The sequence below is a fragment of the Medicago sativa genome, chromosome 3 (genome assembly GCF_051527215.1).
Source record: "Medicago sativa cultivar Bolivia chromosome 3, Bolivia_mono, whole genome shotgun sequence".
In the NCBI taxonomy this organism is placed as follows: Eukaryota; Viridiplantae; Streptophyta; class Magnoliopsida; order Fabales; family Fabaceae; genus Medicago; species Medicago sativa.
Window position 1 is genome coordinate 91,089,006 of NC_140751.1, and position 12,835 is coordinate 91,101,840.

At 32.3% G+C, this 12,835-nt stretch overlaps 3 protein-coding genes across 5 annotated transcripts; 1 reads left to right on the forward strand and 2 right to left on the reverse strand.

Annotated features, from left to right (window-relative positions):
• Positions 1-1,121: 1,121 nt before the first annotated feature.
• UBC27 (ubiquitin-conjugating enzyme 27) lies at positions 1,122-4,933 on the reverse strand. Of its 2 annotated transcripts, none has more exons than XM_085755711.1 (6): positions 4,882-4,933; positions 4,610-4,799; positions 4,431-4,479; positions 2,778-2,937; positions 2,508-2,597; positions 1,122-1,540 (listed from the first exon to the last, which is right to left on the reverse strand). In XM_085755711.1, exons 2-6 carry the CDS (start codon positions 4,785-4,787, stop codon positions 1,439-1,441), a joined length of 579 nt encoding a protein of 192 aa, XP_085611837.1. In that variant the 5' UTR covers positions 4,788-4,799; positions 4,882-4,933; the 3' UTR covers positions 1,122-1,438. The 2 variants fall into 2 exon arrangements, with proteins under 2 accessions (XP_085611837.1, XP_085611836.1); XM_085755710.1 differs by having other exon boundaries at positions 4,610-4,807.
• A 1,351-nt stretch (positions 4,934-6,284) lies between these two features.
• LOC146941868 (B3 domain-containing transcription factor VRN1-like) lies at positions 6,285-9,601 on the forward strand. 2 transcript variants are annotated; one of them, XM_085755716.1, is made up of 4 exons: positions 6,285-6,641; positions 7,446-7,857; positions 8,506-8,630; positions 9,006-9,347. In XM_085755716.1, exons 1-4 carry the CDS (start codon positions 6,543-6,545, stop codon positions 9,345-9,347), a joined length of 978 nt encoding a protein of 325 aa, XP_085611842.1. In that variant the 5' UTR covers positions 6,285-6,542. The 2 variants fall into 2 exon arrangements, with proteins under 2 accessions (XP_085611842.1, XP_085611841.1); XM_085755715.1 differs by lacking the exon at positions 6,285-6,641 and adding an exon at positions 9,378-9,601 and having other exon boundaries at positions 6,946-7,857; positions 9,006-9,297.
• Positions 9,602-10,216: 615 nt separating this feature from the next.
• Positions 10,217-11,739, reverse strand: LOC146941869 (nuclear polyadenylated RNA-binding protein). Its single transcript, XM_085755712.1, has 2 exons — positions 10,847-11,739; positions 10,217-10,622 (listed from the first exon to the last, which is right to left on the reverse strand). The coding sequence occupies exons 1-2, from the start codon at positions 11,564-11,566 to the stop codon at positions 10,455-10,457; spliced, it is 888 nt and encodes a 295-aa protein (XP_085611838.1). The 5' UTR covers positions 11,567-11,739; the 3' UTR covers positions 10,217-10,454.
• Positions 11,740-12,835: the final 1,096 nt, after the last annotated feature.

The following is a 12,835-nucleotide window of genomic DNA, read 5'->3' on the forward strand; positions in this document are numbered from 1 at the left end:
TTAAAAAAGCTATAACAAACGGGCTCTTATTATACGTTTGGGTATTATGGATACTTAATGTTTGTTGCGAAATTGAATCAATTTTCGTTTGGGTAGTTTTATGTATACCTCATTTTTCCACTTGATTATAGGATGATCCAAGATGTTGTGGATACTTTTGAGAGGGATGAATTGAGATTTTAGGATTTAAGGATTTACGGATTTAAACTTATAATTTTGAATTGCTTAATGTCACTTTGGTCCCTAGATACAACATACATCCTTGTCAGCCAAAACAAATTGTAAGCTCAGCTTTAGCGATCAATTTTAACGTCAATGACCAAACAGGCTATGGAGTTACACATCCAGAGATTATTTTGCATTTTATCATGAGTCAAGGACCAAAATCTTGAATTGACTATTGTCACTTTGGTCCCTAAATCCACGTCATACATCCTTGTTAGCCAAAACAATTGTCAACTCAGCTTTTAACGTCAAGGACTAAAATGACCAACAAAGGTACACATTCAGAAACTATTTTGCATTTTATCCTGAGTCAGAGACAATTGTGACAATGAAGTGCAAAGTCAGAGTGAATATTTTTCAATAAAAACTTTAAATAGTTTAGAGACCTACAAATTAATTAAAATAAACCTAAACATAAACCTAATAAATATTAATGAAAATATATCTAATACAAGTCTCTTGATAATCCGTCTAATGCGACAAAATATTTATACAAAAGCAATTTATTTTTTGAATAAACAAAAGAAATATAAATATTATTACTGCCTTTTTATAATAAAATATTGTACATCTTCTACTATTATTATATATTAAAATGAAATAACACAACATTTTAATAAGGACACCAAATAAAGAAAATATATATAGTACAACAAAATAAGAAAAAAAAAATATAGTAGAATAACGTAATAATAATATAATGAGAAGAACATAACTTTGCACTCATAACTTTGTACTAAAAGAAAAGAACATAATTGTGGAAAACTATTGGAGAGGCAAACAAACAAATTTTTTCAAAACATTAGCTCCACTCCCCAACCAAACAAACGGCAAGGGAAAGTTTAGGACTAGAATTATATTTTGGAACAAAGTCAATAAATCCAACAACTTATCCGTGAAGTAGAAACCTTGCCAATAATGATGTATTCAATCAATTTCATAGTACTTTTTTTTTTCATACCTGCTACTATGAAATTAGGACAATGTCGAGTACAATGTTTCGAACGAGCAAAGATGTCGAGTACAATGTTTCGAACGAGCAAAGAAAAGGCAGAATTAACCAAAAAGACTATACGATATATCTTCAATAGGTTATAACTTATCTTTATATCCAATTAACCCTTTTTGTCTATGTGCTTCCAACATCTTACATCAACATGTGAAATAAGCTTCACAATGATCAAGACATTTCAGTCAATATCTCATACATAAGCTACAGCAGCCTTTCAAGAGCCAAGTTTTCATCACCACCAACAGCTTCCAGAATGCTCCTTACTTGAGCTTCAGGAAATCCCATCTCAACCAGTTTCTGTACCTGAAACAAAATTAGAGTTTGTGTTGTGAAACTACATCAAACAAACGTCATCATAATTGTACATTAGCAATGGAAATAAAATAATGAGTGCCCCACTCTTTAAGCATTTCTAATGAAGAAATTATTCTTTAAAATAATTAAAGACTTCAATTTCCAATGCAATAAATGCACAAACTTTTACAAAATCTTACCACTTTTGGGGCTTAAAGAGTGCCCCAGGGCACTCGTTAACATTTCCCATAAAAATAATTAGTGACGTAGCTTAACTTTCACAATTTTATGCAAACCAAATAATAAGTGCAACATCAATGCTCTGAAACTGGATATGCATGCCACAATGCAAGACTCATATTCAAAAACAATTATGGTATAAAGTTATAGTATGATACAAAATCAACAGTGATGAATGAAACTTGCACGTTTATTGCTTTCTTATAAAATTGTCATAAAAGCACATTGTAATACAATATTATTAACTGGATCTTAATCAAATTTTCTTTAGTGAAATGTTTAACAACAAAAACACATTAGAAAGACAATGAATGAATATACCATTTGGTCATTAATATGTCAAATTTCACAAATATATTCTCTTTTGTTTTCACAAACTCATTTTTTTTTCCATCAACTACAGTTAAGGTGTAACGTAATAGTTGACATAGCACAGAAGTGCCACATGTTGCCTGCCTTACAAAAGAATGGATTTGTAAAGAAGTTGGCATATTTGGAGACTAATTTGTATAAACAGACTTTCAAAGACCTAAGTAATATACAACTTACTACTTTTAGGGATCAAAATATTCATTGACTCTAAAACAAGACGTTTGTGCAAAACAAACCCCCATAAAATAATAAAAACTGAGCACTGTGAAATATTAAAAAGAGGTAATCAGCTGGTGAGACCAATTAAAATATGCTTAATGACGTGCATCCACATTCAGAAACTTAAGTGCAACAAGTTTATTACCTTATCTTCAACCCCACGAGATGATGTCTTGGCAAAACTTTCTGTCCAGTAGCGAGCAGTATTGACAAATGTCTGATAATCTTTCAGATACTGCATTGCCCATAAATACACACTGGTTTAAATAGAATGACCTAATCGATAAAAATATGCACTACCAATAGAAGTTCATCTAGCAGAAACTTGGACAAGCATGAAATTCTTAGGTGTAATGTCTTTGTTAGTTCAACACACAAAACATGAGAAGAAGCATTTCATAAGAATGAATCAGACCTGCTGTGCCACAACAGCATCTTGAGGATCATCAGGCTGAGGAGCAGAAAGAAGTGCTTGCACGGAAAGTAGTGCAGTCTTCAGAGTAAGTGCCGGGCTCCACTGATCTTTCAAGATGTCCAGGCAAATAGCACCATTTTGGCTGCTGATATTTGGGTGCCTACAATGGTCCAAATGCATCACAAAATTAATCGACCGAATAGATATTTGATGAACAGTAATGTATTTAAATGCCATATTTGCTATGCATAAGTAATTGCTCATACTATAAAGGCTAGAATAGAAAATAGACTCAATAATCATACGCTTCTTAACAAGCTTGAACACCAAATGATGAGGCAAATGAAACAAGCACAAGAAACATAACCGGCGAATTTGGTAATCAACGAGAGATGGTGAAAGGGAAGATTAAGAAAAATGACATACAAAACTCAGTATCAATATCTGGAGACCAAAAGCACATACACGACAACGACAACAACAACAAAAAACGCTTTATGAAAAAGATGGGCATATCATGTTACTCTAATAGGTTTAGAACTTGCACTCATATTCAGTAATTAAACATCTAGCATAAAATGTCACTACAATTGTCTATATCATCTGCAAATAAAGGGTGACATTATTGGTCTTAGATGAGCTTATCTTTCAAATCAAACCCAAACTATATATTCTTGGATTACACTATAAATTTCCACAAAAGTAACAGCATGTCAAGCAACAAATTGCAATGAGTTTTAAACACTAAAAAATTATAAGGGTGAGCTTGGTTTGTTTATATAGCTACATGTTACGCTAACGCTGTTAATTACAACAATAACCAAAAAAAAAACATTTTTCATCTCATTTCATGTTTTCAACAAGAGAACTGCTATATATCACGACAAGCTGTCTCACAAAAGGTTCACGGTTTCTCGGCAACCAATCAACATCTCTTTTGGCTGGAAAACACGTTGGGGGAAGCACTACTATTTAGCATTAATATTTTGCCACGTTTCACTTATGCCTTCGTGATTCATTCCACGATCACATTTGTTGTTATAAATATCATTTCCCTTTCAACGAGTGGAGTTTTTGTTGTTATTGGTAAAAACATTTCAACTAAAAAAGGAAAACAAAGAATAAACCATAGTAGACATCAATTAAATACAAAGATAAATATTACAATAGATCAACATAATTACAGAGATCTCAATAGGGTGTGGTGGCGGATTTCAGCTAGCCGCCGCTTCACTGAATTGCATAGATAACAGTGCCCATCAAACACTCCATTGTCACACTTATATAAAACTTAACCACTATGAGCCTGTTTGAATTGGCTTATTTGAGATTACTTACTGACAGAAGTTTAGTGAGACTGGTTGAAAGAACTTATGAAAACAACTTACGACATTGTTCATAAAGGTGAGACTGTTTTCACCTTATTTTCACCAATTCTCCAAGAGAGCCTATAAAAATAGCTTATAGCTTATAAAAAAAAATATATAACTTTTTTATTTTATCTTTTGATATAGAAATAGCTTATAAATAAACACTTATCATGGTATGCTATAAGATGCAAATAAGTTGTTTATACAAACCGGGACTCTGCTCAATAACCCAACAAGGTTTATTAATTAATGAGAAAAGAGAAAGTAAGAGACATTTTCATACCAGACTTTAGTTGAAAACTTCATCTTTGGAGGTTCAAATGGGTATCCATCTGCAACAACAAAAGTAACGTGCACGAATCTCATTAATAATTAATCGTATTAGAAGCAATAATTAACGATCCATCCAGGTAAAGAAATGAAAAACCCTAGCTAACCCTGATTAAAAAAATATTTGAATACCGGGTAATGTGATATCAATCTGAAAAACACCACCATCATATGGAGTTCCGGTGGGACCAGGAATGGTTCCGATCAAGTTAACAAGATTATCGCCTTTGAGGGCAACACGAATACCGGATCCCTCAGCGTCTTTGCGGCAATCGACAAGCTCCTTCTGTACGCGAGCAAAGTCCACCATCTTCAATTCAATCTGAAACCCTAGAAATTCCTCGCAATTCAAAGAGGGTTCAAGAAATGTGAATGTGAATGAGAAGAAGCGGTTTGTGACTCACCTTTGTGCGGGTGCGGTACAGAAGAAGCTAAGAATAAAAACCCCGTTTCGTTGCTACTTTTCACTTTTTAGTAGTAGTAATAATAGGAGTGGTAGTGAGTGCTTCATGTATTTTTTTTTTTTTTTGTTTAGAGATCTTTTTCTTTGTGACTAATCTGGTAAAACAACAAAATAAGTTTAAGAAAATTGTTGAATGGAATTTCCTCAAAATAGAAAAAAAGTTATGGAATTAAAATCATGCATGGCTAATGAACCTCGTCTTATTTTTTTCCTTCCTATGTTTAGACACACTTATTTTTGTTAAATTCATGCAATCTACTATTTTTTTTATGAAGAGGAAAACAAAATAAATGTTCAATTACTTTAGCAACATCCACACACAGCTCTAGAGAAATTTGATGAGCAAGAGAGTTGCACAACGTTAGAAGATGATCCACATTGACTTCATGTTTAGCAAGCTAGCGAGTGCATGTTAGTTTTGGGTGACATTGAGTTCAGCGACATTGGTAATATTAGTGTATTTTGATGAAAGATGATATTTTATAAATAAATTAATTTTAATGAGAGAGAATGATTGATTACAAGGTTTTTTTTTTTGAAGAAGATTGATTACGAGAGATAGACACAATGTTACCAATGCACACACCTTTCAATTTTTTTTTACCGTATTTGATTCCTTAACTAGTGCCCTTACGACACTAGTTATTCCTCCGTCCCATGTTAACCGAGTCTTTTGTTCATTTCACACATATTAAAAAAATGTATAAGTGAAAGAGGGAGAAAAATAGTTTTGAGTGTCTTGTCAAGTATTGGTTCATAGTATCTTTTTATCATAAATGCAAAGTATAATATATTGAATTGAGAGGGATGAAAGTAGTATTAATTAAAGTTATAATTGAAGGAAAAAAAATTACTTGTATTGAAAAGTGAAATTAGTCAATTTTTGTAAATGACTCAGTTATTATGGAACGGAGGAGTAGCATTTTCCTACCAACAATTCAAATTAAGTCATGAATGACATTGATCTTCTTTGCCTTAAATCTGTCCAAAAAAAAAGGAATACTCCATCCGTTCCAAAATGAGTGTCGATTTAGCAAAAATAATTTGTTTCAAAATGAATGTCGTTCTCACTTTTCAATGTATTATTAATTACTTTTTTCCAATAGTACATTTAGTTATTATTATCCACACAACTTCCAAAGTATCATTTTGTACTTTAATTTATAATGATGACAAATGCACCAATAACTAGCGAGACTATTTTAGTAAAAGTATCATATCTTTGGACAACCTTATTCCATTCCTTAATATGTGTGTAATTGGTTAAAGCGACACTCATTTTGAAACGGATGGAGTATTAGAAATCATTTAATCACTTTTAATGTGACTTTCGGTTACTTGTTCCAACTTCCTAGAAGCCTTGAGCTTTGGTTTGCAGAAAAGAGTAGTAAGGGTAGTACAGGCTACTCAAGAGTTTACGAATCAATCTCAAATTTCAACTGCTACCACAAAATAAAAAAGAGTGCCACGCTCCTCACTCGGTCTCCCTAACATGGAATGTGAAAAGCCATAGTTTAGTATTCCTCTTTGCTTTTATTGCTAATGTAAACTTCATTACAGACAGTACTCACTACTCAGTCATTCATAAGGTTTTATACTTTTATGTTAAGCTACTTCTTCATGGCTAACGAAATTCTTCAAGTGAAGCCAGTTCACTTCTTCAAGATCATACTTACTCAAAACCTTCATCAAGGAAAGCTTGTAAGCCAATTTGAGTTATAGATTGTTCATGTAGTTTTTGTTTTTATATATCTTATAACATAATGATGATGTAACTTCGTATCTTGCTCGAAGAGATTTTTTTTTTTTTTGACAGAAGCTTGAAGAGAACTTAATGCAACCTTTTTATGTTTTTTAATATACTTTCAATTTAGTGTGTCTAAACTATCACAATTTCTCTAATTTAGCTCATAAATTATTTAAATATAATAAGTATTTCCTAAAGCATGTAAAATTCATCAATTTAGTCTGTTGCTGTTAGAGACTAAATTGATGAATTTTCATCTACTAAGTTTACAGATTTTATATACTCTAAAGAGTACTGCTTATCTTATCAACAATATTACCAACTTTTAGTATGTCACAAGAAAACCGAGATAGTAGCATGTACCATCATATTGATATAAATGTCATCTAGAAGATTTTACTTGTATATATGCATTCTCTATTACTTTAACTTGCTCTGGAAGAATGGCCATATTGCAGCTGACTACATCATGTAGAAAACACAGTGCCTAAATAATTTATATTACAGATGAGCTTTTCTAGATGGAGTCTATAAACTATGGGCTTTTCTTAATAATTTTCTTAAGCTTTTCTTGTGGACTGTGAAAGTTATGGGCTTGCCCGGCCTGTTTACTCAATTCAGCCTTCTTTGTTTAGGGCAATTCGAGCTGGGCGGGCTGATTTGACAACTCGATGAAATTGGTAGATGTTGTCTAAAGTAGTGGTACATAATTTTATGAGCACTATCATACATATTAATCTGGTTTAATTAATTGGCAGATGATGCCAAGAAAGCTTGTGGAGAAATATGGAGAATGCTTACCGAAAACTACATGTGTAAAGACTCCAAATGGTGTAAATTGGAAATTAAATTTGGTAAAAAGTGATGGCAAAATATGGTTTCAAAAGGGATGGAAAGAATTTGCAGAGTATCATTCTCTAGCTCATGGCCATCTCCTGCTTTTTAAATATGAAAGAACTTCCCTTTTTCATGTGCACATCTTTGATAAGAGTGCCTTGGAGATAAATAGCCCTTTGACAAGAGTTGAAGCTAAAAAGGTCTTCAACTGTCAAGGTAGAGCAAGTCAAAAGAGAAAAGCTAACTCCTCCTTTGAAATTGGAAGCAGTAGTTGTGTTAATGTTCGGAAATTTCAAAAGGCAGCCGTACATCATATTGACAGAAAGGGAAAAGGTATGAGATTTTGTGTCTTCATTGTCTTGTGAATGCTTCACATAAGTTATTCGTTTTGTTCTCTTCAATTCATGTTATCATTTTTAAATGGCATGTACCTCATGTTAACTCTAGGTATAACCGTGTGGAAAATGACTGGCATTTTTATTGTGTGTTTGGTTTCACAGTGGGGAGAGTCAAAAGTGGTTTTAAACTCAAAGTTGATTTTAACATTTTTTGGTCATGTCAATTGGAATTGATTTTGTTTCTATAGTTGGTTGTAGCTTATAGCTACGATTTGTAGTTTTTTAATCCAAAGATGATTTTTGCACTCAACTTTATTATTCAACTCATTTTTAGGCGAATGTATCTACACATAAACCATTTCACGTTCAACTCAGCGGTGTTGATTGAAATTGACTTTGTCTCAAGAATTGGTTGTAACTTAAGCAAGAATTTCTAGCTTTTTAATCCAAGAGTGAATTTTACACTCAAATTTACCGTTCAACTCACTTATACGTGAATATATCCAAACATAAACACTTCACAATCAATCCACTTTTAACTAAAACCATCTTTACTAAATCAATTCATTCAAAACCAATTTTTATAAACATAAAAAATGACAACTAAATATCTACTTTATGGTGTTCCATTTCGATTTTGCAGGAAAACCAATGATTGTTGATGCTGATAAAGTTACAACACTTGAAAGAGCAAAATCTTTCAAAACATGTAATCCATCCTTTGTTGTTGTCATGGGTGCATCATACGTTGAGCACCATTTTCTTCTGGTAAGTTGCAAAGATAAATTTGGCTCTTAAAGCATAATTAAGTTGACAGCCAACAACATCAATAACCAAATCTTTCTCCATTAAGAAATATATATTGGTCATTTAAGAATAATTTAAAGAGTATGTATACAATAACATGTCAGTGTTTTACAAAGTTATTCAATCAGATGTCACAACATAGATGTTTATTGAAATAGTATAAGAAATAATGTAACTAAATGACATCTTCATAAAATATGATTAGAAAACTATGTAAAAAATGTATACTGTTCAGTGTCAATACACAGTCATTAAACTCATTTACATAACTGCACTTTTCAACAAGAAGTTTTTGTATTTTATTCTTTAACATTTGCCTTTTCTTTTGCTTGGCAGACTATACCGTCTATGTTCGGTAAGAGACACTTTAATTTGAATAAGAAGCGAGGAGATATTCATTTTCAAGTGTCAAATGGCAGAGTTTGGCCTGCAAAGTACCGAATCAGGATGTCCCACACAGGACTAAGATTTGAACTCTCAGGTGGATGGAAGACATTCGCAGAAGACAATAACTTGAAAGTTGGTGATGCTTGCAACTTTGAGCTCATTCTTAGAACTAATATGACTTTCCAAGTTCATATATTCAGGGAGACAGATAAAGACAACGCAGATTGTTTAACATATCAAAGTAAGATTAATTGGTGTTTAATTTTCTTTTCAAATCTTTTTCTCATATGACAAATAAATTTATTCTTCCACTTTATGCAGAATTTTCCCAAATGAAAGAAGCTACTCAATGATACAGAAAGGGAATGAGAATCATCACTACAATCAAATTACCACCACCACCAAAGAGTTGTAGTTCTTTTGAATGCTGGTTAAGTCATGAAGCAGTTCACTTTTCAATCTAATTTTTCGCATTTCTAGACATTACTTGTTGATGATATATGCCTTTTTCAATGAATTGTTAAACTTCTTCGTCTAATATTAACCCCTTGAGTATTTTTTTAGTCTTAGTTATAATTAAATATAATAATTGGTCATACACTCTTGCATATAACTGTTTTGGTTTCTTCCGAAAAAAACTGTTTTGGTTTCATAATTTCAGTCAAAAAAATGTTTGACATAGATTGGTAGACCTTATACTCTGCAAGAGGGCACCTTCTTCTGATCTTGCATGCCTACATTTTCTAAACTCTCCGATAGGATGTCAAAGAATAGGACGAAGTCTTGCAAACAATAAAATTTTATAGGCGCGAAAAAGTGCCACCTTTTTTCTATGGGGACGAAAAATAAAAGTTGGTAATTTATAGAGACGAAAAGCATATCAAATCAATATAATTTTTTTGGGTAAGAATGATTTCCCCATCCAAATCTGCCTAGCTATTTTCTAATTTAGAAAGAAAAAAAAAATCTATCTATTTGGAATAAAAGCATATTGGTTAGCTGTAATCATACAGCCCATATAATTATTTCAAAGATATATATTGATCAATTCTTTTCTTTTTCATACTTTTTTCATTTATGTGTGTATGCCTAAATGAATTTTATTTAGGCTTGTGACCAAGCAAGTGTATCTCATAAGAATAAGATAAACTATTTTGAAGTTTGTTATAAAGGCAATCTGGTTGCATTATTCTAAATATGATCAAATAGTATTACATACATTTAGCTACCAATATATTTGGATTCAGAATTCCATACATTTAGCTACCAGTATATGTGGATTCAGAAGAAATTGAACAAAAAAATACCTAGAAATTCCCAAACAAAGAAACACTTATTTCTAAGTTATTATAATTAACGTGTCTTCAACATTCGTTCTAGCAGCAACTAATGTATTAATCAATGATCCGCAAGAAGTTTTCTTCTATCATTGCCAGCGCAGGCCATCATTTTGTTCATGCTATTCTTCTGTAGATTCTTAACATTAAGTAGATTCTTCTTCATCGCCACCAATTTCCTTCTCTTATGATGTCCTTTTTTCTTAGGAGCTGTTTCCGTTTCAACTACCTGAATAATAAAAAATAGAGACTAATTGAGATCAAAATTTTGATCATGTGTATTATTGTTTTGAATATTTAGAATTGCGTCTAACCCAATCACACAAAACTGGTTTATAAGGTGAAATGTCTTTTACTTATGCATCACATTGCCTCACGCTTATAAGTTATAACTAAACATATAGATTATAGGGTAGGGAAATCAATCAAGTGAACTGAAAACAATTTAATTACCTCGTTTGAGTTGTCAGTGTTCTCTGATGCAGATGTCGCACTTTCATCACTTTCACAACTGTGTGACTTATAGTGCCCGGCAATAGGTTCATCCTCTTTCTCACCTTGTTGTTTGTCACTTACACGTGTGTCACGTAATTCTTGCTCTTTTCTCTCCGTGGCCTCAATGTAATATATTCTAAAACTTGGCGATCCAGGACCTATAAGTCTTCCAATTTCATTCTCGTCTTCCTCTTCGTCTTCCTCCTCCTCCTCTTCCTCCTCCTTCTTGTCCTCATCATCATGTTTTTCATTAGATTCTTCATATTTATTTTCTTGTAATGATGCTGCAATCTTTACCTCAGCTACATTCCTTTCAATTTCTTTACATTTTTCTAGGTTGTGATCTTTGCTTCCTTTATGCTCCTCCTCCTCAATTCCACATTCAGAAACAGGCAATGGAGCGACTTGAGAGAGTTTTTCTACGGTCACAGCATGTACTGTTGTTTTCTCCTCTTCATGCTGTCGAGTTTCTTCCAAAACTTCATTTACATTAGAAGACCGATCATCATTATTTCCGGCATCATCTTTTAGAAGCTCCTTCTTGGAGACAGCGTCATCTCTTCGTGCATTCCTACGTTTTCTAAACTCTTCAATACGTTGTCGAAGAAGAGGACGAAGTCTTGCAGGCAATACATCTTCTCCATTTGGATTAACCGATCTAGAATTGTTGCCTCCCATTATTAAGGGATCAAGATACAATTAATGATGTTGAAATTATGAATATAAGTGGATGAATGAATTAATTATATATAAGCTGTATACCCTGCAATGTTGAAGAGGGTGCAGGGTGGGAAAATAATATGAAAAATAGTAGCAATAAAATAAAATTCTTTGGATTGGTTTACAAGGTTGAATTGAAGGTAAAAAAGATGGGGGGTTATGAAGAGGTTTTGAGAATGTGACAGTTGAAGATTAAGATAAGTAACTAGATACAGTCTGTGTTTACAGGTGTTGATGCTCAATTATAGATTAAGATAAGTGATTGATCCATTTATATGTTGCTTGTCTGTCACGTTATCTTTATTGTTGGAATTTGGAAGGTGTCAACTTTAGATAAAGCACCAACACAACATGTCCTGTACAAGTTAACAGTAAACTGTAACATAAAGCCACAGCCTCAAACTCGGTTCTATTACTTATCTGTCAATTTTCTCTAAATAAGGCTTACTCCGCACACAAATAGAATATACCAAATCTTGTTATTTTTAGTCTTCATAAAATTAAAGACTCTTATGACAGGGAAATTTAGGACAGATATTTTTCTTCAAAGGAGTTATATAGGGATTTATTTTTTGAGCCAATATATTATCACTTTAATGTAAATGAGTTTGGTGATATAAGTTTTCGGTGTAAATTAAATTTACATTCATTTTTTTTTAACAGAAGTTTAACCTTGACATTTAATTGGAGACTTTTTTTTTCCATGTCATATTATCATTTTTAAAATACAACAACAAAAGATGAATAATATACCCCTCAAAATTTAGATGAATAATGTAGCAAAATAATAAATTTTCATAATGCATATCCTTTTTTTTGTAATAATATTTTAACATTTTTTAATTACCACAAATTAAGCGTCTTATTATCATAAATACTCTAGTAAATTACCCTTACCTTGCCATATAAGTTAACCATGTATAATGACTTTTGACTATTCTATATACTATTGTTAGTGCATATTAGATTGTGAATTACGACCAAGGGTTCATATGAATGAGATTTACCAAATTTGGATCACGCTATAATCAGAAAAATATTATGCTTTTTAGGGAGAAGTTATTATGTTAAAAATATATATTTATGAGATGGAAGCGGGCTAGCACGGTTGGATTGATTTCGGTTGCATCATTGTTTGAACCGTGACTCAAGGATGTCACTAGTTCGATGTCCGATCCAATTTTTAAAGCATTTGTTCAAACATATAGACACTAGTTCAGATGCTTA